Consider the following 13,713-nt stretch of genomic DNA (forward strand, 5'->3'; position numbering starts at 1 on the left):
TGAGCAGGCTTTAAAGCTGACCAGCTGCACTATACTTTTTATTTTAATTGAGTAAAACTGTTAAAGCAGAAATGTATATTTATATTTTTCATTCAAAAAATGTGTTAAAAAACAGCAGGATTTTATTTTTCACTTTTATATTTCCATTTTCATTCAAACAATGTGAAAAAGCAGGATTTTATATATATTTGTTTCATTCAAAAATTGTGTAAAAAGAGTTAACTGCTGTGGTGGTATGTTTTAATAAGGTTACCAATAAGAAAAAGATATTTAATAGTTGTCTATTTTTTTCATTACTGTACCGAAAAAAACCAAACCGTGACTTGTGTACAGAGGTACGTACCGAACCGAGATTTTTGTGTACCGTTACACCCCTACTTGACAGTATTTTCTCACTGACAAAAAAAGTAGCTGGATATGTGATTGTAAGACAAGATGCCTGGAAGGTACTTCCTGTTAATCAAGCATGCAAGATAATGTTGACACTGTCACAAGGTTTGGGTTGATTTTACGGCCATTTTAGAGAGGGTAATTCAATAGTGTCTTAAAAGCAGCTGTGCGGAACTTTTAACCATTCATAAAACTGTCCCTAGTTCGTATCACCCCCCCCCCTTGAAGATCCGCATATTTATTTGAACCCAACAGCGACAAAAAAAGCCTTTCTCTATATGGCTATTTAGCGTAGCCTGGCTCGGGTCGGACACAGCGGAAGTCAGCAAACCAGAATATGGCACCCGGAGGCGGAAGTAACTCTGCACACCCGCAGCGGCCCGCAGCCATTTCATGTAGTTTTTATCTGCTGGAGGGTCGCGTAGGGGAGCGTAGCACGACAAAAATAGAAGAGCCGCGTAAAATAGAGAGTTGTCGCGCGACAGACGGGGGTTGTCGCGCCGCTCCTGTTGCCGGTGGAGCTGCTGTAATTGATTAACAGGGGGGCGAGCTGCTATGGGACTCGTGCTGCAGACATGTCGCGGTGGAGCCCGGCCGGTACAGTCCCTCGCCGCCTCCTGCGTGCCTCGCTCTCAAATGACTGTGCATACTTGTTGTAGACTTGTGATATGCAAGCTTTGCCTCACAGAGTTTGCACTGCACCTCATTTTCGTTTATTTTGTCAAAGTTGTTCCACACGGAACTTTTTGATGACTGAAGTAGTCTCTGCATGTTTCTCCTGTTTGTAGAAGAGCATCAAACTAGCTGGTAGCCCATCTTACACCGCTGTAGTAATCCTATATTGCCCTCGTGCGGTTAGGAGCTGAATTGCATGTCAAATAAAGGGGGGAAATAAGATGGTGAATAGTAATAGTCGCATTAAAAAAATCGATTTTTCAAAATAAAACGACTATTCGAAAATCGTGACCCATCCCTTGTAATTTTTGTTTTTATTTAGAGAATATGCCGCAACTTGTTAGATGTTGTTTCACTTCAATATATGACGACATGGAAGTTATAAGCAAGCTAAACGTAACGTTAGCTGATGTGAACCGCTTTTGTCTAGTAACATTACAACAAACGCCACAAAATTATCTGTGACTGTGACCATGAACACAAATATACAGCAGGCAGTTGTCCTCAGTTTATAAGAAATTCAGAGCTACACCAGAACATTTATGATTTTCCTCTTGCACTCCAAAACAAATGCATGCGGTAATTGCCGGTTGCAGTCGAGATTTTACGACACCAGGCTGTGGGTGTCATACCGCTTCGACCAAAGGGGGGCACTATAATCAACGAAAACGTAAAGTTCCGCACAGCTGCTTTAAGCAAATATCCTGTTAAATCTCTTGTGACCAAAGTTCCTCTTAACTACTGCAGTTTTGCTTTGTTTAGCAAATGTCATCATGACCAGAGCCCGACTGATACTGGATTTTGGGGGCCTATGCCAATATTAGGGAGTACAAATTCCAACACTGATATATTGGTTGATATATTGTGACAAATATATGTAATGGAGGCAAGAAATTTGACAGTTTAACAATAAACTTTACTGTTAAAAATGACATCAGTACACTGAAACACTAAACTTCATTGGCCGATACCAATGTATCTGTGACGGGCCAAAATCAGGTTTTGATATATCAGTTGGGCTCTTATCATGATATTCAATCTTTTGTTGGTTAAAAAGGCAAAAAGCTAAATCATTTATAATGTAAAAATCCTGCAAGTTTCAACCTAAGGGATATGACCAGAGATTTAACAATTTTATGCATTTTCACAATCATTTTTTTCCTTATGCCCTTTTCCCATTTAATTTGGTTCCTTAACTTGATAGAAGTTAACCGAATTTTCTGGTTACTTAACATCTAGCTTTTGTGCTTAGTGAAAATTAACACATGATAATATTGTTATTATCTTTTTAAACTGACTTTACTGCTCCAGTGTTTCTTACTACACATTTTCATATGATGGACAAGTTCTGATACTAACATAGATCAAATTATTAAAGTATATAATGGTGTCTAACAATAACTGGTTAACCAGGATATGCAAGTTGTTCTCTTGACAGTGCAACAGCTGGAATAACGATCCACTAAGGCAATCCTTAACCGCTGCCAGCATTAACAAGTAGAGCAAGATGACAATGCTGCTGCTCTAAACCACTCAAGTATTTATCATTGTAAAAAAATTAACAATCATGTAAAGCACATTTTAACATCTGTTACATTTTAAAGACTGGCTAAACGAGTCGAAAGACGTCATGCTAATATGACAAAGAGTAATACTTAACTGTAGATAGTTTTCAGTTTTATATTTTATCTCAAAACAAATACATTTCAAACAAAGGAAATTGAATCTCAGGTGTCTTGATTGAAAGATTATTTCACAATATTACAAACTTCTGTTAAGCTTCAACAGCTTGTCTGGGAATACATTTAGCATAGTTAATTATTAACTATAAACAAGTAACAGTTGAATTTACTTGGGCCTGTTCTTGGACTGTTTGAGGCACTCCTGGAAGCAGTCCTTCTGTCCCCAAAACTGCAGGATCTTCTCCTCCTCAGAGGGAAAGTTGACGGACTCAGGGACCGGCTCCACCATGGTGTCTGCCAAAACGCAGAAAACAAAAATGTAACACAATACACTTGTGAAAAAGGAAGACAGAGAAACACACCACAGAATAGGTGTCAAAAAGATTGCATGGTACATGCTGTATTTTTCATTTTTGCATTTAGGTCTGGGAAGTTAATAAAGTATTAGCCATTTAAATATCTATAATTGACCCTGACTCAAACATCTGAACTAAGACTGTGTTAATCACTTTTGCGCACCCATTCATTGACCCATAATGTTTCATAACGTTTGGGACACGTTAGGAAATTAAACCTACATTATGTGTTTATATTAAAAGGAGTCCTCCTCAGCTAATGTCTCCCACCCTCCTTTAAGGTCTTGTTAATAGCTGACATGTCAAAACCTGTCAGTGCTATTTGTCAACAGAACACGCAGTCCTTTAAAACATTTTATATGCCAAACTCAGGTCTAATCTAATGTTTTATTTCCACATTGAACATGCAACAGCAGAAACTTTGCCCAAACTAGTCAATTAGGTCCCGTAAGTCACTTTTCCACAGCGGTTAGTTCCCAAGAATGACGCCTCCTTGTTATTAGCTAGCATGCTAAGCTAGCCGGTCAATGTTTCAGTTAGTTAGCTTGTTGCTAAACGGACAGCAAAGTTTGTCAGAAGCAGCGTTTAAAGCTCAGATTAACTATCAGTGGAGCGGCCAAGTGTGACTGTAAAGAAATATTTATGCTGTGAAAACTGAGTTTGAATGGATATACTCACATGTTGTCTGTCCCCGGCTGCTGAGAGAGAGACACAAGAAATGATGCAAGTTGGAGTCAGCGTGAGCGGAAGTGACGACACAACGTCAAGTCATTTATTGCATGAAAATAAAATGTGGGATTATTTATGAAGCAATAAAACATTGCCAAAGCTGAAAGGTTTGATTTAATGAAGCTGTTATTTATAAAATAAATAAATAAATAAATCTGTGGTTGAGGCCATTCCTGCTTATTTTTGGCAGTTAATTTAAAAAAAAATATATACATATATATATATATATATATATATATATATATATATATATATATATATATATATATATATATACACATATATACACATATATATATATATATATATATATATATATAAATGTCATAAAATAAAATATGTCACTCATTAATTGAATAAAAATTCAGAATTTAAAATGTACCAATAAACAACAACATTTTCCTTCTACAACGAACAAATATGTCACATTAAATGGCATAGCTTTGTCCCTTCAAATTATATATTTCTAACAAGACCAGCGAGATTCACTTTACAATTTTGCACGATTTTTACCCTTCTAAATTTAATAGTGACTGCTTTGGATGAAAAATTAACATTTTGCTGTAATGAACCTGCAACGTTGATACATTTGGACAGATTTGGAAATATATATCTTAAGGAAAACTGGTAACTGTGAAAATAAATCTCAAAGATGTTAATGTTTATTTTCATTTCATATAGGCTGGCTACACAAATTTAAATCTGGCAAATCATCCCCGTTTTGTTTTGTTTTCATTTATTCATGTATTTATTTTGTCTGAAATGTATCTACCATACATTATTATAATGGTAATGATAGTGATAATGGTGGTGATGATCAGACAGGAAAAAAACCCTGGAGGAATAAGGATTTATGACACTTAATTCAACAAAGAATAAATGATAATATTACAGTTGGTAATTTATCTATTCAATTCAATTTTATTTATAAAGCCCAATTTGCCTCAGAGGGCTTTACAGCATACATCCCTCTGTCCTGCCCTCACAGCGGATAAGGAAAAACTCCCCCCAAAAAACCTTTTACAGGAAAATAAATAAATAATGAAACTGCTCTATTTTTATTTACTTCCTCATTGTTCAGTCTTATTCTGTATTGTGTTTTTAACAATGTGGTTTAATGTCTGACTCTACTTCCTGTATGAGTTTTAAATGCAACCCCCATGCAACTAGACCCTGTTGGTATTCTTACTATAAAACTGTGCTTGTTCATGTTTCTTTTGCAATAATTTTGGTTTAAATTTGTGTATTTTTCTTAAAGTATTAATAACTTTAACTGTGCTCAATGTATTAGTCTATTCTTTTAATAACTATGTAAGGGTGAAGCTTTTACCCCCGCAAAACTATAGGCAAAAATACTATGTTCTTTTTTTTTAATTTAAAAAAAAAGTCACTGCCAAGGACGTTTTTTTAAATTCCACTTTTCAATGTGTTAGTCTCCTCTTTCTTTCTTCTTCTCCAGTCTTGACAAACCCAGTAACGCTGATTAGGAAGGTGCACACCTTTGTGGGACCAGCAGAGTGCGTAACTCATTAGTAGATCTGTACCCCAACTATGTAACTGAATTAAGTTTCAAGCTAGAAAAATCTTTAATAGCAGAACATACACACAGCGTAATAAATATTTCTAATAATTTGGGCAGTGAGGTGTAACATTAGGTTTTAAGGCAATTCAGGTGGGCAGAATACAGTTACAAGTGATGATGGCTTGATTTATCAAACCCCTCAGTAAGAGAACTATGTTTTCTTAATAAAAGAAAACTTTTATTAAGTTTTCTTTAGTAAAAACTTTCACAGCTAGCTCACATCAGTAAGTCTCTCAGATAACCAGTTTAATTTCATGTTCAATAACCAAATCTATTTATCAAACTTTAAACTTGAATTCCATCTCATTTCTTAAAGAGCACAATTACATAGAACTCAACCTACTTACTCCAACTTCTTTTGAAGTGCAAATCTTTAAATTCATTCATTTTGTTTGCCTTTATGCGACAGTGGAGAAAAAGAGGGGGTATACAAGTAGGGTCCTCAGCCAAAGTCAAACCAGGGACATACTGTGGTCATATGGTGCACCTTAACCCTCCATTCCCTCTTCTGTGATTATAATTAGGACTGCCAACATCACCTTGGAGGAATCCCAGGCACCCAATGAAGTGATTCATTCAATAAAAGAGAAAAATTTGATGGTTTGTTAACAAAGCATAGCTTTATTGTGATGATGGAAACACAGTCTATGGAACATCTATGGTTTGGCTGCAGCTGCTGCCTTCTTTGCTGCCTTCATGCCCTTGCTGTTGTGCTTCTTGGCAAAGCGCATGTTCCTCAGGAATTTAGGGTCCACCTGCAGCGAAGACACAAAAACAGTGAGGTGAGCATGTGGCACTCAAGTATGGTGGTGCTGCACAATTCTCGTCCATTTTGTACGCAAAATAATGAAGCAACATCTAACATAATGAAAGACACAAGTGCTAAAGCTGGAAAAAAAACAAGCTTAACACAGTTATCTGCATTAGAGTGGTGTCGTTCTGGTTTAAAGCTACAGTTGGTAACTTGTTAACAACTTTGTCTTATTTGCTAAAACTCATTACTTTCAACAAAGTAGTACATGACAGATAATTACGTGAAAAACAAAAACAAAAACAATCATGCTCCTCTGCCTCCTCATTTTACTTGTGATGGCATTTGGTCAAATCCACCCCAGCTGTTAGAAAAGAACCAATCAGAGCAGTGGAGTCTCCAACACAGCTGTCAATCATGTCAATCACTGCTTGTGAACTGAGGTCAAATTAGGCAGCGCTGATCAAATATGAATTAAGATTCTGTTACTGCCCATTTCTCACCTTATGTTTTCAGAAACATATTTTACTGTACTGTTTAGCTGTAAAATGAGAAAGTTTGTGACCGGGCTGCCATGTTGGAAACAGCCGAAAGGAGCACCATGCACCGCCCACCGCCTGGAGCAAAAAGCAGTTCACGAGCACTGATTGACATGATTGAAAGCGGTGTTAGATTCCTCAGTTGTGATTGGCTGTATTTGTTTGTGTCTTTCAGGCCTTTAGAAGTGTTTCAAGGAGGCACTTGATCATCCCTTTTTTTTTTTTTTTAACCCCTCACAGATTATTTGTCTCATGTACTGCTGTGTGGATCCAGGACAGTTTCAGTAAATATGACAAAATGTTATTTTTTTTCAAACACTAAATGGTTATGTCACTACCTCACCAGTACTTGGCCTAAAGTGGTCTCAACTTTAATAAAAACAGCATTATTTCCCAGGCACTCCTGTGAAATGTCATTAAAACTGTAATATAGTTTGCATGGGAATAATCCTGTAAGTGAAAGCATAGTCGATTGACATTAGTTGAGCTTTTCATTTGACCACACTTTTTTTATGGAGCATCTTGAGGGGATGTGCTTAGTTTAATTCTTGTGCTGGTAAGAGCTGCAACTGTTAAACCTGCCCACCAGGTATATTCTTAACCTTCCCACAATACAATGAACAGCAATGAACAGGATGACAAATTCCAACTTAGCTTTTGGCATGTTTAATTCTTTTCAATTGATCAGCTGCCTGTAAAGCAAATCTTTCAAGCAAACCAATTCCCTTTAACGTCATATAAGACAATGTGATAATTTTGGTTTTAGCAGCAATGTGATCTGCCCTTTTTCTGAAGAAATTACAAGTCCTAAATCACCCCTCAGAACACACTACTAGGCTAAAAGAATAACATAAGTTTTCAGACGAGGCTTGACATTATCCAAGTGTCTCGTGATCAAAAAACGTGGCAACATGTTGCACTAAGGATCTTCATCTCACTCTGCACATTTACCCATATTCTAGGAGCCCTCAGCTTACTGAGGTAATTCAATTTCCGTAAAGCTGTGTCTATAAAATCCCTGTTTCTGCAATTTAGGAAGGAGTTACCGGCACCGGATTTATCTATCAGGAGTTCTAGTGAAGATAGGCAAGGTGTTGGCTACTGAGTACAATGTTTTACTCTGCTTTAACATGTACATAAAGACCTCAGACATGGAAGATACTGTTCTGACAGATAAACAGAAGGGTTTAAGGAAATAGTAGGGATACTAGCCAGGATGCATCATATTAATTTATTAATTTCAGACTTGTGCTAAGCCTGTCCTTAGCACTGTTAGTCCAAACTTTAAAACCACTTTAAAACCCAATGTACAATTAATACATCTAAAATTAATAAACTATGGATCCAAAATAAGATCAGGGTAGGGGAGAAGTCTGACAGACCTGCTGCATGCATTTACACTTTTATTTTGCAATAAGCAGATTAATAACGCATATGTAAAGTCAAATTCCCACAGCTGATTTCTCAGAGCAAAGGCACATCAAGTCTACAAATCCGATACTGTCACCTGGTTTAAAATATATACAACCATGCAATTTTGTCAATCATGTTACACACTGACTCAGAAACTTTCATTTGTCATTTAAGTTTCTAGAACAGGTTTGAATTTCGGCATTTCATCCTTAAAAAGCCTTCTGAAGTGCAGTGAGGAAAATGTGGCGACAGGCCACATCTACAACAACAGAGGGCGCTCATTATCAGGTCATAACTCATATAGCCTACTTTCAACAAGCCAGGTAATAATGCTCAGGTGAATGATAACAATGAGAAGACGATGAGAGAGGAGATGAGGGCTGGACACAGACACAGAGACAGTGCTGAGAGAGAGGACAGCTTAGGCTCTTCAGGTAACCACAGTGCCAAATGCCAGATGGCCAGAGAGTGGACACAGCCAGGAAGATAACTAAATGTGTCTTTACATTGTGTCATGTACTGCATAACAACTGCGCAATAACTTTAACTGGCGAATTAAAAATATCCATACTCGAAAACTGACTTCTTGTGCACATACAAGACTTGTAACTGTACTTACCCCCTTCAGGGACTCATAACGCTGAGACCTGGGCTTCTTGATGCCATTCCTGTGGTGTTTACGAGCTGTCCAGAGAAAGAGGGAAAACAAATAACACAAACAGTTGATGCGTTTGTCTCAATGCTTTAAACGTTCATTTAAGCAAAGAACACTTAACACTTAATGCATGTAACAATAAAGGCGGAGGTGGACGTGTTTCTGACAGTGTGCCATTAATGTAAGAGCCTACAATATTAATTGTTAGCTCTTCAAAGACTAAACTTCGAAATGCAGTCATACTTACACTGGTTGTGGGTTGTGTGATTCTTCGACTTGGCCATTTCGACAGTGGTTACTCTGAAAAAGAGAAAGTTAGACGTCAGTCTCACTTAGCATCACTGTTACTTGCGTCTACTAGCATGTTAGCTAACGTTGGAATCGCTAGCCGGCATTGAAGAGAGCTCTCAATGTAAACAGAGATGGGTTTGTTAAAAATAACTCCGCAGTAAAACAGAAAAAGTCAAATGTCGACATTTAACTACATGTCGGAACAAAAACACAGACAGTTATACTACAGGTGAGCAGTTTTTGCGGCTGTATGCTGAACTGCTATCTGGTGGCTAGCTGCTGAGCTACAGGCAGCGTTAGCACTTTACAAATGTAAAATTGAACCATTTATGAGGATCTAATCTAAATCATACTGCGGTGGAAACGTGGCCTATAATGTGAGTTATTAAAATCAGAAGCTGTTTTTGTTCGGGAATGTACAATACACGCAGATTGATTAAGATTTTAAAAGTCCACATAGGTAGGAAAACTAGGTACCTGCCACACGAACAGACGACAACCGGAAGAGAAAGAAAGCAGCGCTCGGTTGAAGAGACGAAGAAGAGCGGAGTCAAGAGCGGAAGTCAGTCTGCTCTGTTTTAATGACACCGCCGCCTGTTGGTGGTTTCTGGTATGACACGTGAGAACCCACAGCCGGCCACAAGATGTCACCCTCTGTTCATCACATGTATGAAGAGTGTGTGTGTGTGTGTGTGTGTGTGTGTGTGTGTGTGTGTGTGTGTGTGCACATACATGTATGAGTCATACGTGCAATTAACACGTGTGTCTTCATTAGAAATGAAAGTGGAAATTACAAGCCTTCCTGTTTCTGGAAGGGCATTCATTTTTCTTTCTCCTCCGCCAGGTTATGTTTCTTTCGGTTTTATTTCCTTTCTTTATTTTTGTAGCGAAACTCATTCACTCAAGTACAGTTTTTAGGTCTAGTTACATTACTTTATGAGTATTTCCATTTTCTGCTATTTCATACTTCTACTCCACCACCCTTTGGAGGGAACTATGGGTGTGGTATAATACCAGCATTGATGATAACCTTGATATTTAAAAATGAAACACTGATATCACATATGATAATACTGTGTAAATAATCCAGTGCCTCTTAATTCATTTCCATTTCTTTATGTTCTTGCTTTGTTTCCCTCCCTTAACGCCATCTGGTTGCGTTATCACTATCCATAAGTGTAGTTGCTCCATCTGTATGCTTTACTCCAGTTAGTTACAGACTCCCTCTCCACCTCTTGCGCTAGTGTTTTGAGTGTAATGCCAAAAATGAGAGAAAACGCACAAAGAAAAAAGTTAAAGATTAATTCGACTTGATTTATTTTTTATTCCTACATTTACAATAGTCATTCATTCATCCATTTTTCATAACCGCCTATCCTGGTGGGGGTCGTGGGGGCCTATCCCAGCTGACATTGGGCGCAAGGCGGGGTACACCCTGGACAGGTCGCTAGACTATCACATGCCTAACACATAGAGACTGACAACCACTGATGCTCACATTCACACCTGTGAGTAACCTGCATGTCTCTGGACTGTGGGAGGAAGTTGGAGTACAAGGAGAAACCCACACTGACACGAGGAGAACATGCAAACTCCACACAGAGGGGCTCTCCCCCACCCTGGGATCGAACCGGGAACCCTCTTGCTGTGAGGTAACAATGCTAACCACTGGACTGCCGTGCTGTCAGTAGTCATCATGACAATATCGTTATCACGAACTCTTTGGGACCATGATAATCATGTAGTGAAAATCTGACATTGTGCCAGCCCATTAAACCAGTAGTTCCCTGTATTTTTGGCATGTGACCTATTAAGAAGTCTCTATATGGGGCTCCATGTCACATGTCAGATATCTATGAGTTGTTGACGGTTTTAACAGTTATTTCTCCTCTAAACTTCACAGATGTTTTACTTTAAATAACCATCCAAGGCCAGAAGAGGTAAAAACTACACATCCGTTCACTGTGCAGGGTCTACATGCTACTTGGCATTGTTGGTGCTGCAAAAAGGAAAGCCATCAAGTCCAATCTGGAAGCAGCAGAGCGAGCCTCCAGATTGCTTTGGATCAGGAGGAACAATCAGTGGACCAATGCTCCTGGGACACAAGCCAAGGTCTGATCAACTCTGTGTTGACCCATGTTGAAAGACCCAAGGATCTCAGGAACATCACTGGTGATGTGTCCCAGCGCATCCAAGGATGTATCTTTCACACATGCTGATGGTGTTTCTATACTTTTACTTAACTTTGGTGGCAGGATTTTTACGTGCAAGACAATGTTTTACAGAATTTGAAGCATCTGAAAATTTACGACACCACTGCTTCTCTTTCTTTGAGTCAACCCTTCCTCTTTCTTTTTTAAGACTTTAAGCTCTGTTACAGACGATAATAAAAAGGACCCTAAACTACCATAAGGTCTTAATAAGTACCACAGAGAAAGAAAGAGGCCTAATAGAAATACTGACTGTTTTGTTTCTCTAATACCCTTCAGCCATTCTGCCTCGTCAAAGACTACTACCAAACCATGATCTCCTTGAGCAGTGTACTGGTATCAGCAGCCTCTTCTAATTATTCCCAGTTGAATAAGGTTTGTGGTTACACATAAGCCTGAAAGGGTTTTATATTTTATTCTGTTTCAGAAATTACTCCTCTTAATATCTCAGCAGCTGGGACATGTTAGCCTCTTGACTTCAATTGATTGAATGTGATTCAGAAATCATATAGCATGTTGAGTTGTAAAGATTTTCTTTTGGAACAAAATGATGAGCCTTTGATTGCAACAGAGCTCGAGTTTCTCATGAACTCACTGCAAGAAACCTGATTATAGGACCCAGTATTAAATCCACGCTGGCCTCTGAGAAGATGAGCACTCACTACCTGAGTGTCTCTCTGAGACAGTGAAGATAAGATATCAGCTTCTGAATGCAGTGTGAGGTTATTACAGATGGGGTAATTTCATGATATGCTGTGAGGAAAAACATGCATCAACACTGTCATCAGTTAGCTGTGGAGCCTTGCCAATTTCTGAGGGAAAATTATAATTTTTCTTTTTAAAGTCAGCTATGATATGAATAAAAACGCTCATGGTAATACAGAATTATAGTCACACTGGCTCAATTGATGGCAGTGTTGATATTGATGGCATTTTACTTCCCAAGCAAAGTATCCTAATGACTTTGATGATCTCCGGACTTTTCTTCTAGCTTCACCATGACTTTCACATTTGTAGTTTTCAGTGAAATGTCTCAGTGACTGATTTCCCATAAAACTAACATTAAGCTTTTAAGCAGCATGATAGCAGGCTGATGTTAGCATTTAGCTAAACATCGCTGTGCATAAGAACTGCATCACAGAGCTGCTAGCATGTTTGTGGAATCTTAAGCGGGATTTATACTTGTGTGTCAGCTCTACGCAGAGCCTATGCCGTAGCCAACGCACATGGCCTGTGCCATCGTGAGCATTTATACTTGTGTGGTGGTTATGTCTGTGTCACTCTGCAGTAACACCTCCAAAACACTAGTTGGTGGCGGAGGTTTCTGTGAAGTGCTGTAAAGTTTAATTGATTCAAAACACACCCAAAACACACATTAAACATGGCTTAATAGAGACAACTTCAGAAACAAATACACAAATCGGCTTCATTACAACTCACAGCATTCACAGACAAACACTTGTCTTTTGCTGGACACATTTTCCCCACAAATATGATATGCTAATGTATTTAGCACAAGTCTATGGCATTTTACATTGTATAAATTAGCCTAGCGGCTGGCAGAGTTTTTCTCTACTCATATGAAGCCTGGGACAACAGCTACATTTAACAAAGATACTGTTACAAAATTATGCTCCATTACACAAGGTTCACCGACAAAACTGTCTAATACAAACATGTTTTCCAAACAAATATAACATGCTAACATTATTAGCACAAGCCTATGGCATTTTACATTGAATAAATTAGCCTAGCAATGAGCGGTTAGTGTTATTGACCTATTAGATTAGAAAACATTTCACTACTACTAGTTTTAACTCTCTCTCTCTCTATATATATATATATATATATATACATACATATACATATATATAACAGAAAAGAACAGACAAAAACAGAAGAGACAGGGGACTACAGTCAAGGTCAACACATTCTCACTCCGACCTCGTCACATATCGACATTTGGTCATGGACTTTCCACGTCCACATGCGACGTGAAAGGTACCCTGGGTGCGTTGGTTGTTGACGCTCTGGGACACCTTGTCAAGTTCTGCCTGTTACATGTATTGTCTTTTTTCAAAATACACTTCTGTTTTCACGGGAGATTTAACATTTACATACAGTCTCTTTCAAAATAAATGCACTACATCAGTACAACAATGCAAATTGATGTTTTTTTCCCTCCAACATTGAAGACACCTGGTTATGTATAGGAAAAAAAACAGGGTTTGTCTTTATAATCTTATGGGACATGAACACCACTCTCCCAGAAGCAGGTCAGTGTTTGTTGGAGCCCACCACCATCACTCCCACCCACCCAGACTCTCGACTGCCTTACTTGACCCAACTTTCATTGTTGTCCTGCCGTGTTTCCCCCTGACACCGTTGAGTACCGTTAAACTATAGCAGTGACCAGTCGCGTATCATGCCAACGTTAAAA

At 38.4% G+C, this 13,713-nt stretch overlaps 2 protein-coding genes across 2 annotated transcripts in view; both read right to left on the bottom strand.

Annotated features, from left to right (window-relative positions):
• The window catches only part of iars1 (isoleucyl-tRNA synthetase 1), a 90,774-nt gene extending 86,896 nt beyond the window's left edge, over positions 1-3,878 (bottom strand). Inside the window, exons 1-2 of the mRNA XM_033626691.2 lie at positions 3,782-3,878; positions 2,918-3,041 (exon numbers count right to left, since the gene is read on the bottom strand). Of these exons, the coding sequence (XP_033482582.1) occupies positions 2,918-3,036 (119 nt within the window). The 5' untranslated portion in view covers positions 3,037-3,041; positions 3,782-3,878. The remainder of the gene's footprint in view (positions 1-2,917; positions 3,042-3,781) is intronic.
• A 2,129-nt stretch (positions 3,879-6,007) lies between these two features.
• On the bottom strand, positions 6,008-9,636 carry rpl29 (ribosomal protein L29). The gene is made up of 4 exons (XM_033625839.1): positions 9,541-9,636; positions 9,020-9,072; positions 8,737-8,801; positions 6,008-6,169 (listed from the first exon to the last, which is right to left on the bottom strand). The coding sequence occupies exons 2-4, from the start codon at positions 9,054-9,056 to the stop codon at positions 6,071-6,073; spliced, it is 201 nt and encodes a 66-aa protein (XP_033481730.1). The 5' UTR covers positions 9,057-9,072; positions 9,541-9,636; the 3' UTR covers positions 6,008-6,070.
• Positions 9,637-13,713: the final 4,077 nt, after the last annotated feature.

The sequence above is a fragment of the Epinephelus lanceolatus genome, chromosome 1 (assembly GCF_041903045.1).
Source record: "Epinephelus lanceolatus isolate andai-2023 chromosome 1, ASM4190304v1, whole genome shotgun sequence".
Classification (NCBI taxonomy): Eukaryota; Metazoa; Chordata; class Actinopteri; order Perciformes; family Serranidae; genus Epinephelus; species Epinephelus lanceolatus.

Bases quoted from the DNA above. Each gene is read 5' to 3' on its own strand.
- rpl29 (XM_033625839.1), bottom strand. From the start codon at position 9,056: ATGGCCAAGTCGAAGAATCACACAACCCACAACCAGT. The intron at 8,802-9,019 runs GTAAGTATGACT...TTCTCTGGACAG, and splicing joins TCACACAACCCACAACCAGT to CTCGTAAACACCACAGGAAT. The intron at 6,170-8,736 runs GTAAGTACAGTT...TCTTCGCTGCAG, and splicing joins GTTATGAGTCCCTGAAGGGG to GTGGACCCTAAATTCCTGAG.